The following is a 13,168-nucleotide window of genomic DNA, read 5'->3' as shown; positions in this document are numbered from 1 at the left end:
CAGAGGTACGCGACTCCCGAGGCACGGCGGCTGCCCTTCTGCTGGCCGGGAGGGAGGCAGCCGGCGGGGGTCGGTGGGGACGGCCCCAGCGCTGACAGAGCGTGATCCCCCCGAGCAAGTGTGTCGTGCTGGCTCGCCTTCTCCCCCCTGCCTCCAGTTACATCCCTGGCAGGAGACCGCGATTCTCGGCTTCGCTTTCCAGGGTTATTTTTGGCCGGGGCCGCCGCATGCTGATGGCAGCGGACTGGCAAGCCCCGGGCGCCCTTGCGGGCCGCAGGCGCCGGCGGGGGCCCCGCCGGGCGGGGGAAGGGGCGGCGCGCACCCCGCGCCCGCCCCGGCTCCCCCGCGGCGCCGGGCTCCCGCCGGCGGGCCGCCGAGGGCTGAGCGAGCCCGCCTCCGGCCCCGCGGGGGCCGGCCGTGAGGGAGCCCGACCCCGCGCCAGCCCGCGGCAGGGAAACGCCTATCTGCTCCCCGCCGCCGGCGAGGCAGCCTGCGTGAGGGGCTGCCGCTCCCCAGCGGAGCCACAGCCGGGCGGGCGGCAGCGGGCCACCGCGGAGCGCCGCCATGGACGGGACCCCCATCCCCGTGCTGACGGTGCAGACGGCGCCCTACGAGGACCAGCGGCCGACGGGCGGCGGGGGGCTGCGGCGGCCCACGGGCCTCTTCGAGAGCCAGCGCAACTACCTGCCCAACTTCGTGCAGAGCCTCCTCTCCTCCGTCGACCTCCGCGACCGCCAGGGCTGCACCATGGTGGTGGGCAGCGACGGCAGGTACTTCAGCAAGACGGCCATCGAGATCGTCGTCCAAATGGCCGCGGCCAACGGGGTAAGCGGGCTCCCTCCCCCTCCCCGCCGCCCTCACGCCGTCCCCTCGGGGCGGCCTTGCCGCTAACCGCCGCCAGCCGGGCCCCCCTCAGGCGCCCCCGGCCCGCCTGAGGCGGGCGTCCCCCTTCGCCTCCTCGCAACGGGGTCCGCGCCCTGACCGCACCGGCTCCTCCCTGCGGTGAGGAAGCGCGGAGCAGTCCCATAGGAAGGGGGGAGAACGTTTTAATGTCGTAACCCGGGTAGCGCTGTGAAAGTGAATACAAGTGAAATACACAAGTGAAAATAAGACGAACTTCGCGTCCGGCCGTGTTTCGGTGGTCTGCATGTCCGATGCCCGAGTCAGCCCAGTGCCGGCTCGTACGTCCTTTAGGCTGTACCGCCAGGCTTTGGCGTGGCTGGTTTTACCTATGTATAATGGAGGTGATCGTGGTAACCTCAGGAGACGGTGGGCCGTGCCATACTGTTTCACACCTTATTTTAGACTGAGGCAGGAATGGGAGCTGAAAAACACGGTTGACTGCAGGAGAAAATGTAACAGAATTAAAAATAAGTGTGTGGGAAACAAAGGTATCAGACGTGTATCTACTGCTCAGGATCTTTCAAAAATATTCAAGGAAAATGGTATTGTTGAAGCAAGAGGAATTCAGCACTTTGGCTGCATCTTAAGAAACTAATCATTCTTCTCCATTGTTCACTTGCGAACAAATTACGAAATGCAAGAAGGCAACAGTGGCAAATACCTCTGTGATTGGATGGCTTACAGCTTTTCTTGTGCAGTTTTGAAGATAGGAAAGAACTCGGGAAGAAAACTGATGTCTTCTTATAGATGCATGCACATTCATGTGTCGGTGTGTACAGAAAGCTGGAAACACCGGCTAATGTAGGCTTGAAGTTTCTACTTCAAAGCAGAGTTGAAGCTGCTGTCTCTCGTTGTGATGGCTAAATTGATTCTCCAGATCTGGCAAAAGAAGTGATACAATTTTTTTTTGTAGTGAATTTACTTTTTCTTATTTCTTTTAAAAAGCTCCATTCTTTAAATGCAGTCCTGTTTTATAACCAGGAGATCTTTCAACTTTGAAACGAATCTCTATGTGTCTGAATTTTCCCTGCTGATTTATTGTCACATACAAGCTGTGTGGATTAGCCAGCCTGGTATAAATAATGAGTATTTTAAATTTATTTCTAAAGCATGTTCTCACCACGCTGATACTGTCAAACAGACGCTGAGTGATACGTGAGATTTCAGGGAGACTGGCTGTGTTATGTACTGGCTAGCTTTTGCAAACTCACCGTTCACGCAGGGACTTGGTAGAGGCCAGGGCTTATGTGGCCCAGGGTGTGAGGAGGGCTGGCGGGGGGGACACTGGCGAAGGTGGGGACACTGGCGAGGGTAGCGCAGTGGTGTTTTGTCCGCAGCGGCAGGGAGTGAGTGCAGAGCAGCGGGAGCGGGCTGGTGTGTGGGGTGTTGTGAGGAAGGTAGGACGGGGCCCGGAGGAGTGCTGCTCCCTCACCCCTTCCCCCACGTAGCTTGGTGGAGAAAGCCATGCTGCTGGAATTGTACCTGTTGACCAGGAGGGATAAAGCGCAGCAACAGCTAAAGCAAGAGCCCTGCAGCAAGAGCTGCCCTGCTGAGGCTGAGGTCTTTGCCTGCCCTTGCACACTGGTAGGAGCTACGGAGTGGGTTACAGCCACAAGGTCACCACAAGGACTGAGGTGCTGAGGAAGACAAGAAGTTTAGGGTTTAGAAGACCAGGGGCTTGTCAGCCAGGTTATGCTGTATTCAGGACTTCTTCCTGACTAGTTTTTCCTGTCAGCTTGCCTCCTTCCTGCTGCTTCTGTGACATTCCTCATTTTGCTCTGTTTCCCCTGAAGATCAGGTCTTTTTGTCCTCAGGAGACTTCCAGTTTGATAGTTTCTGGCACCTTGCTGTGGTAGTGCTTCCCCTTTCTTAAGTTACTGCAAGTTTCTTGGAAACACAGTTTCTGCCTAGTGTTTTCTGAAGCCAAAAACCAAGCTTTTCTGCTCACAGTTCCCACATATATCTGAATTCAAGCATGATACTCTTACTAATGACACAGTCCTCACAAATTCAGCAGGCCAGCTGGTGGGGTGCTACTGATACTGAAAACGCTTCCCATTTCCGTGTGCTAACGCTCCATCCCCTCTCTACCATTCTCACCCTGCTCATCGTCACCTCCGTTTCTCTCAAGCACACTGTAAATGCATAAGCCTCACATTTACTTAGTGAATACTGTTTGTATGTTTTATTCTTTGGCTGTTAACGTACATCTGCTGGGAAAATATCTAAACCTCCCTGAAGGCATTGCTGCGCTACGTAAGTATGGTGAGAGGAGGGGAATACTCCTGAGAGCAAAGATCTCTCCCTTTGGATGAGGTTAATGTCATTAGAAGGCATGTAGCCAGTATCACAAGGAAAGAAGTGAGCTGGTGTAGGCAGGATCGGATGAAATGTGTGGAAGCCTTGAAGTTGCATTCAAAACCTTTAGCCACCCCACAGTGCCAGGAGAGGGACAGCCATGTAAATGCTGATAAACTGAACTTGAATCTCCTTCCTGGAAGACACATACCAAGTGTTATGGTTAATTGTGCCTGCTGAGTACAAAAATAAAAGGGATTTTCTATTATCAACTGTAAATGTATTGCCCTTTAGAGTTGCTAGGTTCCCCTTGTTCTAACTTGGTGACTCACCCCGCATTCCCCCTGCGTTAACAGCCTAGCACAGTTGGCATAGGCCCCAGTACAAGGAATGAGATGAGGCCCCCTGCCCGGTCAGCTGCCAGTGCTTGCCCTGCCGCCTTCTCGTCTTTAGTCCCTCTGGCTCATGCCCTCCAGCTTGGGGTTGCAGGCACACACTCCACAGCTATAGCCTGTGTAGGCTTCCCCTGGTGGCAACAGTTACAGGCTGGTCCCTGGTGTGCAACTGCAATCAGCACATACTCCACCAAATCTTTCTGTTCAGAGCTGAAGGTGGCTAACCAGGGTCACCCTCCGATGGGTCACACAGCTGGGGCAAACACATTTGGGTAAGGGACTGCATGTGATGGGAGAGTGAAGGAGTGTGAGGAAAGGCAGAGACGTCCTGTACCATTCCAGGTTGCAACAAGCAGTTTTGTAAAGTAGGGTGTAGGAGAGTATCTGAGACTCTATTTCCCTTTTCACCTGTGTCCTCTCAGTAGTAGTGTCCTTGTACCTTAATGTCTGAAAGAACTGAGGTAAAAGGCTCCATCATTTATAATACAGTTCCACTACAAATTAAATGAAACTATTCTATTAGACCCATCAGCTGGATGTGGTGTCTCATTTTTGTTGCAAAGTTTAGCATAGGTTTAAATGAGAAGCTGCTATGTGTGAGTCTCAGTGGGAGATCAGAAGCTGATGATCATACTCTTGAATATGGGAAGTCATAGCAACGTCCTAGAGAGATCACAGAGTATTGCTAGTAATGCTGTAGAAGTTTGAGATGGCAGAGAGTTTTCCAGTTGTCTTCTTTATAATACCGTGTTGTTTTTATTTTCCATGGTCTTCCATGCAAATCTTGCCCTCCCTCCCTGGACCTGTATGATTGATGTATTTGCTTCTATGTTGAGTGTGGTGCTCAGTCATCTTTAGGATACTGTAGTAGAAGGTAGGAAGGCACAGCCCTATGCTGTCCAGGGTATAATCTGCTTGCTTCATGTTCTTTCAAGTTTAATTGACTGAGGCATGTGAGAGATTACTGGGAAAAATAATTAAAAAAAGCATTAAATGACTCCATGATAATCAACTGAATCATCTGAAAATGCACAGCTGCAAGTGGTAATATTGCATAAAAATGTTCTTGTAAAGTACTTGTTAGGGTGACTATTCTTTCAGTTGTAACAGTTTGCTGAGGATCATGGTCTTTGTTTCTGCTGTTGCTACTAAAAGCAGAGTGACAAAATAGAACGTGGCGTAGGGTCACAGTATTAGAAGAGACATTACATGCCTGTGATCTCGTAGCCATGCAAGTTTTTGAATTCCAAAGATAATCTTTCCATGCTATGAAACTGTCCAAGATCTTCAGAAGGATATTACTGGAACTTTAATTGTGAGTCAGCACATGGACATTATTTGGTTACTGTTTTAGCCCAGATTGTGAGAAGTCTGTAAATCTGAGTGTTCATTACTTGAAATTAATAAATGTCCGTTTAGTATTTGGTTCAGAGACAAAATGAACAGCTTCTGGGCCAAGAGGGGATGAGGTTGTGCATTCTTGCCACTGAAATGAAGAGAGCGGAGGAAGATGGGTAGCACGTGTACAGTTCTAAGGTCTGCACTGTCCTCAGGGCGTTTCATAAAAGCACTGAAGACCTTCAGATAAGGTGAAGCTCTTTGCGGTAGTCACTGCAAATAAAATATCTGTGTATCATTCACGTAATTTCACTTTCAACATCCTTAATTTAGACTACTAAATACTGCAGTATTTCTATAGTATAGAAATTGGTGTAATAAATAATATGTCTAAGTAGTATAGAAAAAATAGCCTTGTGACAAATGCTGAAGGCAAAGCAAATTACTCCTGTTCATACTAATATTTGGCATCCAGAAAAATGGGAATACTGGTTTGTGCAACATCTGTTGAACAGGAAAAAAATGAAAATATGGTGAAGAGATAGTGCCAGGTAATTTGTGCATTCTGAATAATCTAAGTATTCTACTTGCTTTAAAAAAAATAGTTTTGGTGTGCATGAAGGCAAAAGTCTAAACCTCACTAGTTCAGATTTAGAAGTACAGAGAACATGTGCTCATGATAAGCCTGTATGCAGGTATAAATGCATTTATACTTGAGTACCTCAAGATAGATTTAGTGTTGTTCTCAAGCATTTTGCAAAATGTAATTCCTGTCATCTTCCATTTGCTTACCCATACACAATACTGTTTTAAGAGCTGGCACCCATTTCTGACAGCTGTATTTGGAAGATTGAGTCATTGCTCTAGCTTTCTACATGCTTCATAGTTTAAAAAAGGGAGAGACAATATTCAAAACAAACATTTTCAGTATTTATTTTCATCATGCTTTTCTTTCCATAATAAAGGTACATGCGTAGACTGTTGTATAGACTGGAAAAAGAGTTTGTTAAAGTCTATTTCCCAACGTTCTGTGTTTTTTCTAATGCTTCAGTCCAACTGGCAATAGTGATTAAATGACAGCATAAATACAACAGTCTTGCAAGACATGGCATGTTGTCCAAAAGCGGCTTCATGGACTGAAAAGAAGCCATAAAAGGACACACTCAAATTCAGAACAATTTGAAAAAAATCTCTATTTCTCTTTCAAATTATTTACATGGCACTGGTTTCAATAAAACAGTAAATTATGTGGCTAATGGAAAGTTTTCTTTCTTGAGCTTGATTCTAAAAGTGTGTCAAAGCATGTGCTAGAGCTCCTAGTGATTTCAGTGCCTCTCCTGATGGATGGAGTTTTACCCTACTCATTTGCTGAGGTAGAAGTGTGTCTGTCAGTTGTCAGCCCACAACAACTGGAAACGCTTGTGCTTTTTTTTAAAAAAAAAAGAGTCTTCCTTGTTTGACAATGTAGGAATTGCATTTCTGTGGTAGCAAGTAGGGTTGTATAGAAAGTATTTTTGAAGTAGCTTAGTATTCAAAACAGTTGAATAAATAAAATGTAAATCTAGCATTTGGAGATTTAAAAGATGAGAAGAACATTACATAAATGTGAAGAAGTCTGATCAGTAAGAGAGATACCAATTTTGTTCTGTAATCAGTGAAATAACATTTAATCAGCTGCTTCACTTGGCTTGGAGCTAGGATTGGAGGAAATATACCTTTATTGTTGCTCCTAAAGTCTGTAAATTATGATAAATTGGGAGATTTACAAATACACATGCTGTAAATTACTGCTTAGTTTTACCTTCGGGGAGAAGCAAGAGTGGGAAGGCAGGATAGACATAAAGTCAGAAAGTGGTACAGAGTCTTGCAAGTAAATGCTGTCACAGTGCGCAAGCATAACATTTAATCTGTTCTTCAGGGAAAACTGTATTCACTGGTATGTTTTGTTCCACAAATAATCAAAGGTATTTATGTTATAGTCGGCATCAGGTTCTATAATGAGGAAGATGGTATTGCTCTTAATCATTCAGTTGTCGGGTAATGAAACTAATATAACTGTATAATATAACTAATATAACTGTACATAATACATTAACTAATGTTAATGTATTGTTAGGCTTAAACAGGAAATAAAATTGTTCAATACCATTGAAGTGAGCAGAAATGAGGTTCAGCTGTGTGGTATATGTGTTAACTATATATACACTCCACCCTTACCAACTGACCATGTCAGTGGAAGTGCTGCTTTAAAATAATCTGTTGAAATAGAAAATGTGGATTCTGCTGATTTGTGTTTTTTCTCCTGGAAAGGATACTTGTTTTCCCTGGAAAATATTTTCCTTATAGTAGAAAAGTGAGAAACCAAAATTTTTTGTTTCTTAACTTTTTCTTTTTTCATTTTCTTCAGAATTGTTCCAACCTGGGAGAAAAAAAGACAGTGAAACAAAACATTTTCCCAATACTAGCAAGAGCAAGTGAAATGAACCTTGAAGATTTTCCATGAACTGTACTTGTAATTTTGATAGCTTTCCTGTTTTCTAGTAACAATCCATAGGCTTCAAAATTATCTGCAAAAACTGTGAAAAGACAACCGGGTAGACAAACAATCATCCTATCATCAGATCTTGAGGTAAAAATCTCAGTAATAGAGTGCATCGTTATGCACATTTTTTTAAATTTGAAAGCAGATCTTGTAATTCTCAGTGAAAGAGAAATGGCTAACCATAGTTTGTGCTTTGTGAGGGTTAGCAAAAAAGTAACGTGCTTACTTTAGAAGTTGATCATTTCAATGTAGAAATCTTTTTTTTTTCTCTTAAAATAGTTCACAAAAACAGGCTACATAAATCATCTATTAATCCTTTGCTTTTCTGAAATTATTTGGAACCCCGCTTCTAAATAACCGTTAAGGGTCTCACACAAGCGCTGGACCCAGAAGGAGGTCGTCTCTATATGAAGGAACAGCTCTTTATAGAAAGGAGACAAGTAGTGACACCTCCTGTGCTGTTGCTTTGCCACACAGACAGTAGAGCTATCAAATCTCCCTCAAACTAGAGAAGGAAATCTGAGGTTGAAATCCCAGTCTGCTTTTAGATGGGGAATGGGAAGGATTCAGTATTCTGCCTCTCTCTCCCTCCTTCCCTGCCTCCCCCCCTTCCCAAACTACTACTCAGTAGTAGTGGGTTTTTGTTTGGTTTTTTTTTTTTGTTTGTTTTTTTAAGTGAGGATATTAAATAACCCCAAACTTTGACAATATCCTTTTAAGCTCCATTTGCAGCTGCCTCGGTTCTCATCTGTGACACTAACCTTCCCTTCTCCCCTCCTTTTTTTTGTATCTGCCTGTTTCCCAGGAGCTGGAACTCTTTCGTATTTCTTTGTAAATACCTTTCTGGTTGGCTCCTAGATTATTTATGTTGAGCTGAAACTGTAGAACCTTGCAGTGGAAATGCACATAATACCAAACACATTGACTCAGTGTTTAATAACACCACCTGAAAGCTTTTTTTACTTTAAGAATGGTGGGAACTTCCCCTGCCCAGCTGTGCCCTGGGAAATACACCATCTTCATCTGGAATAGCCATGGAGTCACTGATGGCTGGAGGAGGAGCGATACTTTCTATACGGCAGAACACCCAAGGGTGTCTTGGTAATAGAGATGTGACTCTCAGAGACTACAGGTCCTAGTATGTAGTGATATTTGTGATTGCACCGAAAGGCCGCTCCATGAAAGGCAATTTGCTTGCTGTTCTCTTTTATGCTGGTAAAAGCCCCAACCCTGCAAACTGCGTCCTCACGGTCAGCCCTAAACCATATTGGTGTTTGAGGGGATTTGCTGGTTCATGGGGATACCTGGAAAGGTTTGATAGCAGGATCATAGCCCAGTGCTATGCTTGGGAGCTTTGCAAATCACTACCACGGCTGCGCTCTTGCTTTACTGTCAGTACACAGGCCGCTGGGGTTGAATGTGCCAGGGTGCAATATTTTTTGTCAGCACTCCAGATTAGCATGCAACCAACTCATGTATGTATATTTCTCTGCAAAAGAATAGGTTCCATACAAGGACTTTACAATTTCTATCCTATACATATATACCTATATGTGTGTGTTTGTTTATTAATTTTCAAAAGTTTAGTACCATTCAGAGTACTTTGACTTCCTTTTCCACCTAGATCGGCAGATTGGTTATTGGACAGAATGGTATCTTATCCACACCTGCTGTTTCATGTATCATCCGAAAGATCAAAGCAGCTGGTGGAATTATTCTAACAGCTAGCCACAGTCCTGGGGGACCTGGAGGAGAGTTTGGAGTCAAGTTTGAGGTTGCCAATGGAGGTAGGCTTTTTTTTAATAACACGTTGCAACTTTGCATTTCCGTAGGATGAAAATATGCTGGCAAGGATAACTAGCTGACTTTAACTGTGTGTTTTTCATTTATTCTGTTAAAACTATGAAGAACATATGCATATCTTTGTTCTTCAGTAATAGGAGTGTATTTGTTTACATGGTTCTGTACAATAAGCATTAAGTGTTCACTGAAGGCCTTGTGCTAGCTGTAAGATTTCTATAAAGAAAAGGTTTGCCATGCCATTTTTATAGCATTTTATGTAGTCTGCCAGGTCATTGTAACAGTTCTGATCCTTTTGTAAAGATGCCTATGAGGGAGCTCTGTTTTGCTCCTATTTCTGTGTTGCTTGTCTTGGCATTTACTTTAAAGCCTGTAATTTCAGAAGTGGTGTAAGCAGTATAACTCATTGTCTTGCATGGAAGAAAGCACTTCTCATGTTTACCCAGGAAATAACTGCTCTTATCCAGGGAGAGGGTTGTACCATTGTAACTATTGCAATTCCACTGTTGAATAATCAAATTTGTGTATATAGCTAATGTCTTGTTTTACAAAATCAGCAAGCTAACACATGTAGGTATGTTATACATTATGTATGTTTTATGTTATAGATCTGTGTACACCCATAAAACATCATGGTGACAATTGCTGACACCTTGTATACCTCACACATGTAGAGTGCTTTCCATCTGAAAAAAATGAAAGTGCTTTTAAAATAATGTTTCCTTCCCCATTTTGAAGGTGGGAGAACTTGAGAAGGGGATCCTTCTCCCTTGTCCCTAGTTTAATTGAAAAACTTGCATAGTTAAACCAGTGTGATTTTATAAACAGAATAAGCTTGAATCCCAGAGAGATTAAAGGGACTGTGTAAGGTCAGAGAGGGAGAAAGCCAGGGTCACAGCGCAAACATACCAGAGCCAAACCATTAGCACTCTATAAACTTTAAAACAACATGTACACCTAAAATCTGTTTGATAAATGGGTAACAGTTGGTGGGGCATTCTTTTTAGTGTACTTTGCCTTTTTAAAGAAAATTCAAACAGGCTGTTAAGCTTTAAATATGAAACACTCCTCAAGCACAGGTCACAAGGTTCAGTTATTTATGATGATCAGCTGGGACATAATGAAAAGTAGTTGGTTTAAGTTGCGGCCGAGAAAATGTGGGTTAAGTATTAGGCAAGGCTTTTGAACTAAGAGAATGGTGAGGCACCACGACAAGCTCCTAGGGAAGGCTATCATTGCTCTGCATTCTCGCTCAGTCTATTTTGCAGATCCAGGTCAGGCAGAAGTGGTTTGTTTCTATAGCTGTAGGAGAGAATGCAGAGCGACACTGTGGGATCTCCTTAGCTGGAAATATCAGTAGACAATACATCCAGGATGTATTCAAGGATGATCTGGAGCTAATAAAACCTGTCCTCACCCCTTGGATGGGTTTGGATTAGATGAGTAAGGAGTCATTTTCTAAGCCACATGAAGACTTAAGTGACTGTTACTTCTTTTATCGCCTTGGGCCATCTGGTACACTGCATCTGAGATGGAACACACTAATTTATGTGGCAAAGCTGCACTGAATATAGCAGCATTGCTATAGGAGTGGGAAGTTAGCACTGAAAAGACAGAGGCTTTGGATTAGGAGAGAGAGCATGTAAAAGAGAATAAAGGAAGTCATTTTTCAGAGTGGAAGTGTGGCTTTAATATAAGCAATGAAGAGTCAGATAAGCCAGAAAGGACTTTTGTTGTAACTCAGACTCAACTCTTGCACTACATATGGCATAGCTCATCTGGTAATTTTTGCATCAAGCCTGCAACTTCTATTTGACTGACAGTAAATCTTTAAAAATAAAGCCAATCTTCAGGATTTGGCAATAAAAGTAATGCACAAGTAATATGTGATTTCTGTTTCTGAATGATGTAACTGTTCCAGGTCATAATTGCTTGTTAAGCAATTAAGGTATTTTGAATTGTAACAAAGATACATTTCATTAAGCCATTGGAGGAAAACTGCAAGGGAACACCACTGTCAAACTGTAAAGACTTTTAAAAATGGTAATTATGTCTAATGAAATAGTGTGAAACACAAAGCTATCTCACCTTCACAAATGTGCATTTGCAGAAAGCCCTGTGAAACACCAGAAACTGATGCTGAAGGACAGGCTTCCCTTTAATATATACGTTGAGATTGCGTGTAGAGTAAAAAATGGCGGTCTTTGAGCAATAAACCCAAAGAAAGATGGCTGTGGGTTTTTTTGGTTCCCTCGTCCCCCCTGCCCTGGCTAATGATTGATTTAAATACTGTATGGGAATCAAAATGTTGCGAGTAACGCACTGTATTACCATGTTACATTTTTTCAAAAAATGTTTTAAACCTGTATTACACTGAAAGAAAAGACTTTATTTACTGTAGTTCTTTGTTTGGGTTTATTCCTTAGTAACTCCAATATATTCAGAAAAGTTTTTGCTATAGCACTCACTTTTTAAGTAGGGAACCTTCATTTAAAAAAAATGACCCAACACATTCTTTTTTCTTATAGGACCTGCTCCAGATATAGTTTCAGACAAAATCTATCAAATCAGCAAAACCTTGGAGGAATATGCCATTTGTCCCGATCTCAGAGTTGATTTATCACGCCTAGGAAGACAAGAATTTGATCTGGAGAACAAATTCAAACCTTTCCGAGGTATCAATGTGTGCTTTTATGCATGCTACATCCATTGATTCTAAATATTAGAATTGCTGCAGAATGATAATGGGTAATTATTTAAACAGAACTTTAATTCTTCAAAATGCCTTACTATGTAAGTTCTCAAAATATTAGGCAGTCTATACTGCCTAATATTAGGCAAGTATTGCGTTAGTTTTGCACATAAGGAAGCTGAGTTACGGACTTTAAGTGCATCAGGCCTTATCATTTAGCCAAATACCTTTGCCAGATATATGTGCTTAGGCTTGCTAGTAGTTAAACACCAAACACAAACATTTTTGGACTAGGAATGGTTTGCCCATGGAAGTCTAATTGACAAAAGAGGTCATGAGCGTCTCAGTTTATTCATTCTTTGCTCACACTTTCTGAAAAGTTGTGGGATGTGTAAGGCTCTATACACCCAGTGACTCCAAATGTAAAGGGAGTGCTTAAGCACATGTTTAATTTTAAGCACGTGAATACTTTTCTGCCTACACTTGATTTAAAATGAGCTAATACAGCCATTTTGTCCTGAAGGAGTCAAAAGCAAAGGAAGGGGTCCAGACAATATTTCAAATCCTGTAAAGTTCTGTGTAGCCTCAAGAACTCTTCCTCATTCCTGATGTCCTAGAATTAAAGCCAGTTTATTTTCCACCAAAACATTGTATTTTGAGACAAAGTACTTTGATAAATAAAGTTTTTGATTAAAAATCTTAAATTATGGGGTTTTTTTGATTGCAAAGAACATATTTGGCTTTTTAGGGAAACAAAAAGCAAAGAAAATTCAGCTTCAGCACCACTCTGGAATCATATGATTGCCATAGTTTTAAATTTTGCTTTTTCAACTTTTTAATCTCTCCAGATTGTATTTTTCAAAATGAAAGTGAGACACCCCTCCCCCCACTACAGGTAGTAAAAAAATAGATTAAAAATAATTGCAATTTGCGTGAATGTTTTTCTAAGGAAAAATCGTTTCCCAATCATCTCTTCCCAGAATACATCGTTCTGAGACAGTAGAGGTGCCAAGGATCCCTACTGAAGCGATGTAATTGGCTTACAAGTGCATGAATAAGTATGGTTTACACAGGTCTGAATGCAGAATGAAAGTGCAGAAAGAATGAAAATAATTTAAAAAGTATTTTAAGATACTACCTGATGTATTTAAAACTTCTACTTTTTAAGTTGTATGAACTAACTACAGAGCTACAGAGGTG

General features: G+C 42.6%; 1 protein-coding gene across 1 annotated transcript in view; it reads left to right on the top strand.

Annotated features, from left to right (window-relative positions):
* Positions 1-463: 463 nt before the first annotated feature.
* The window catches only part of PGM5 (phosphoglucomutase 5), a 77,673-nt gene continuing 64,968 nt past the window's right edge, over positions 464-13,168 (top strand). Inside the window, exons 1-3 of the mRNA XM_076362117.1 lie at positions 464-825; positions 9,101-9,263; positions 11,805-11,951. Of these exons, the coding sequence (XP_076218232.1) occupies positions 565-825; positions 9,101-9,263; positions 11,805-11,951 (571 nt within the window). The 5' untranslated portion in view covers positions 464-564. The remainder of the gene's footprint in view (positions 826-9,100; positions 9,264-11,804; positions 11,952-13,168) is intronic.

This window comes from Aptenodytes patagonicus, chromosome Z (genome assembly GCF_965638725.1).
Source record: "Aptenodytes patagonicus chromosome Z, bAptPat1.pri.cur, whole genome shotgun sequence".
NCBI lineage: Eukaryota > Metazoa > Chordata > Aves > Sphenisciformes > Spheniscidae > Aptenodytes > Aptenodytes patagonicus.
Note: the sequence above shows the minus strand (reverse complement) of the source record. Positions and strands in the feature narration are given on the sequence as shown.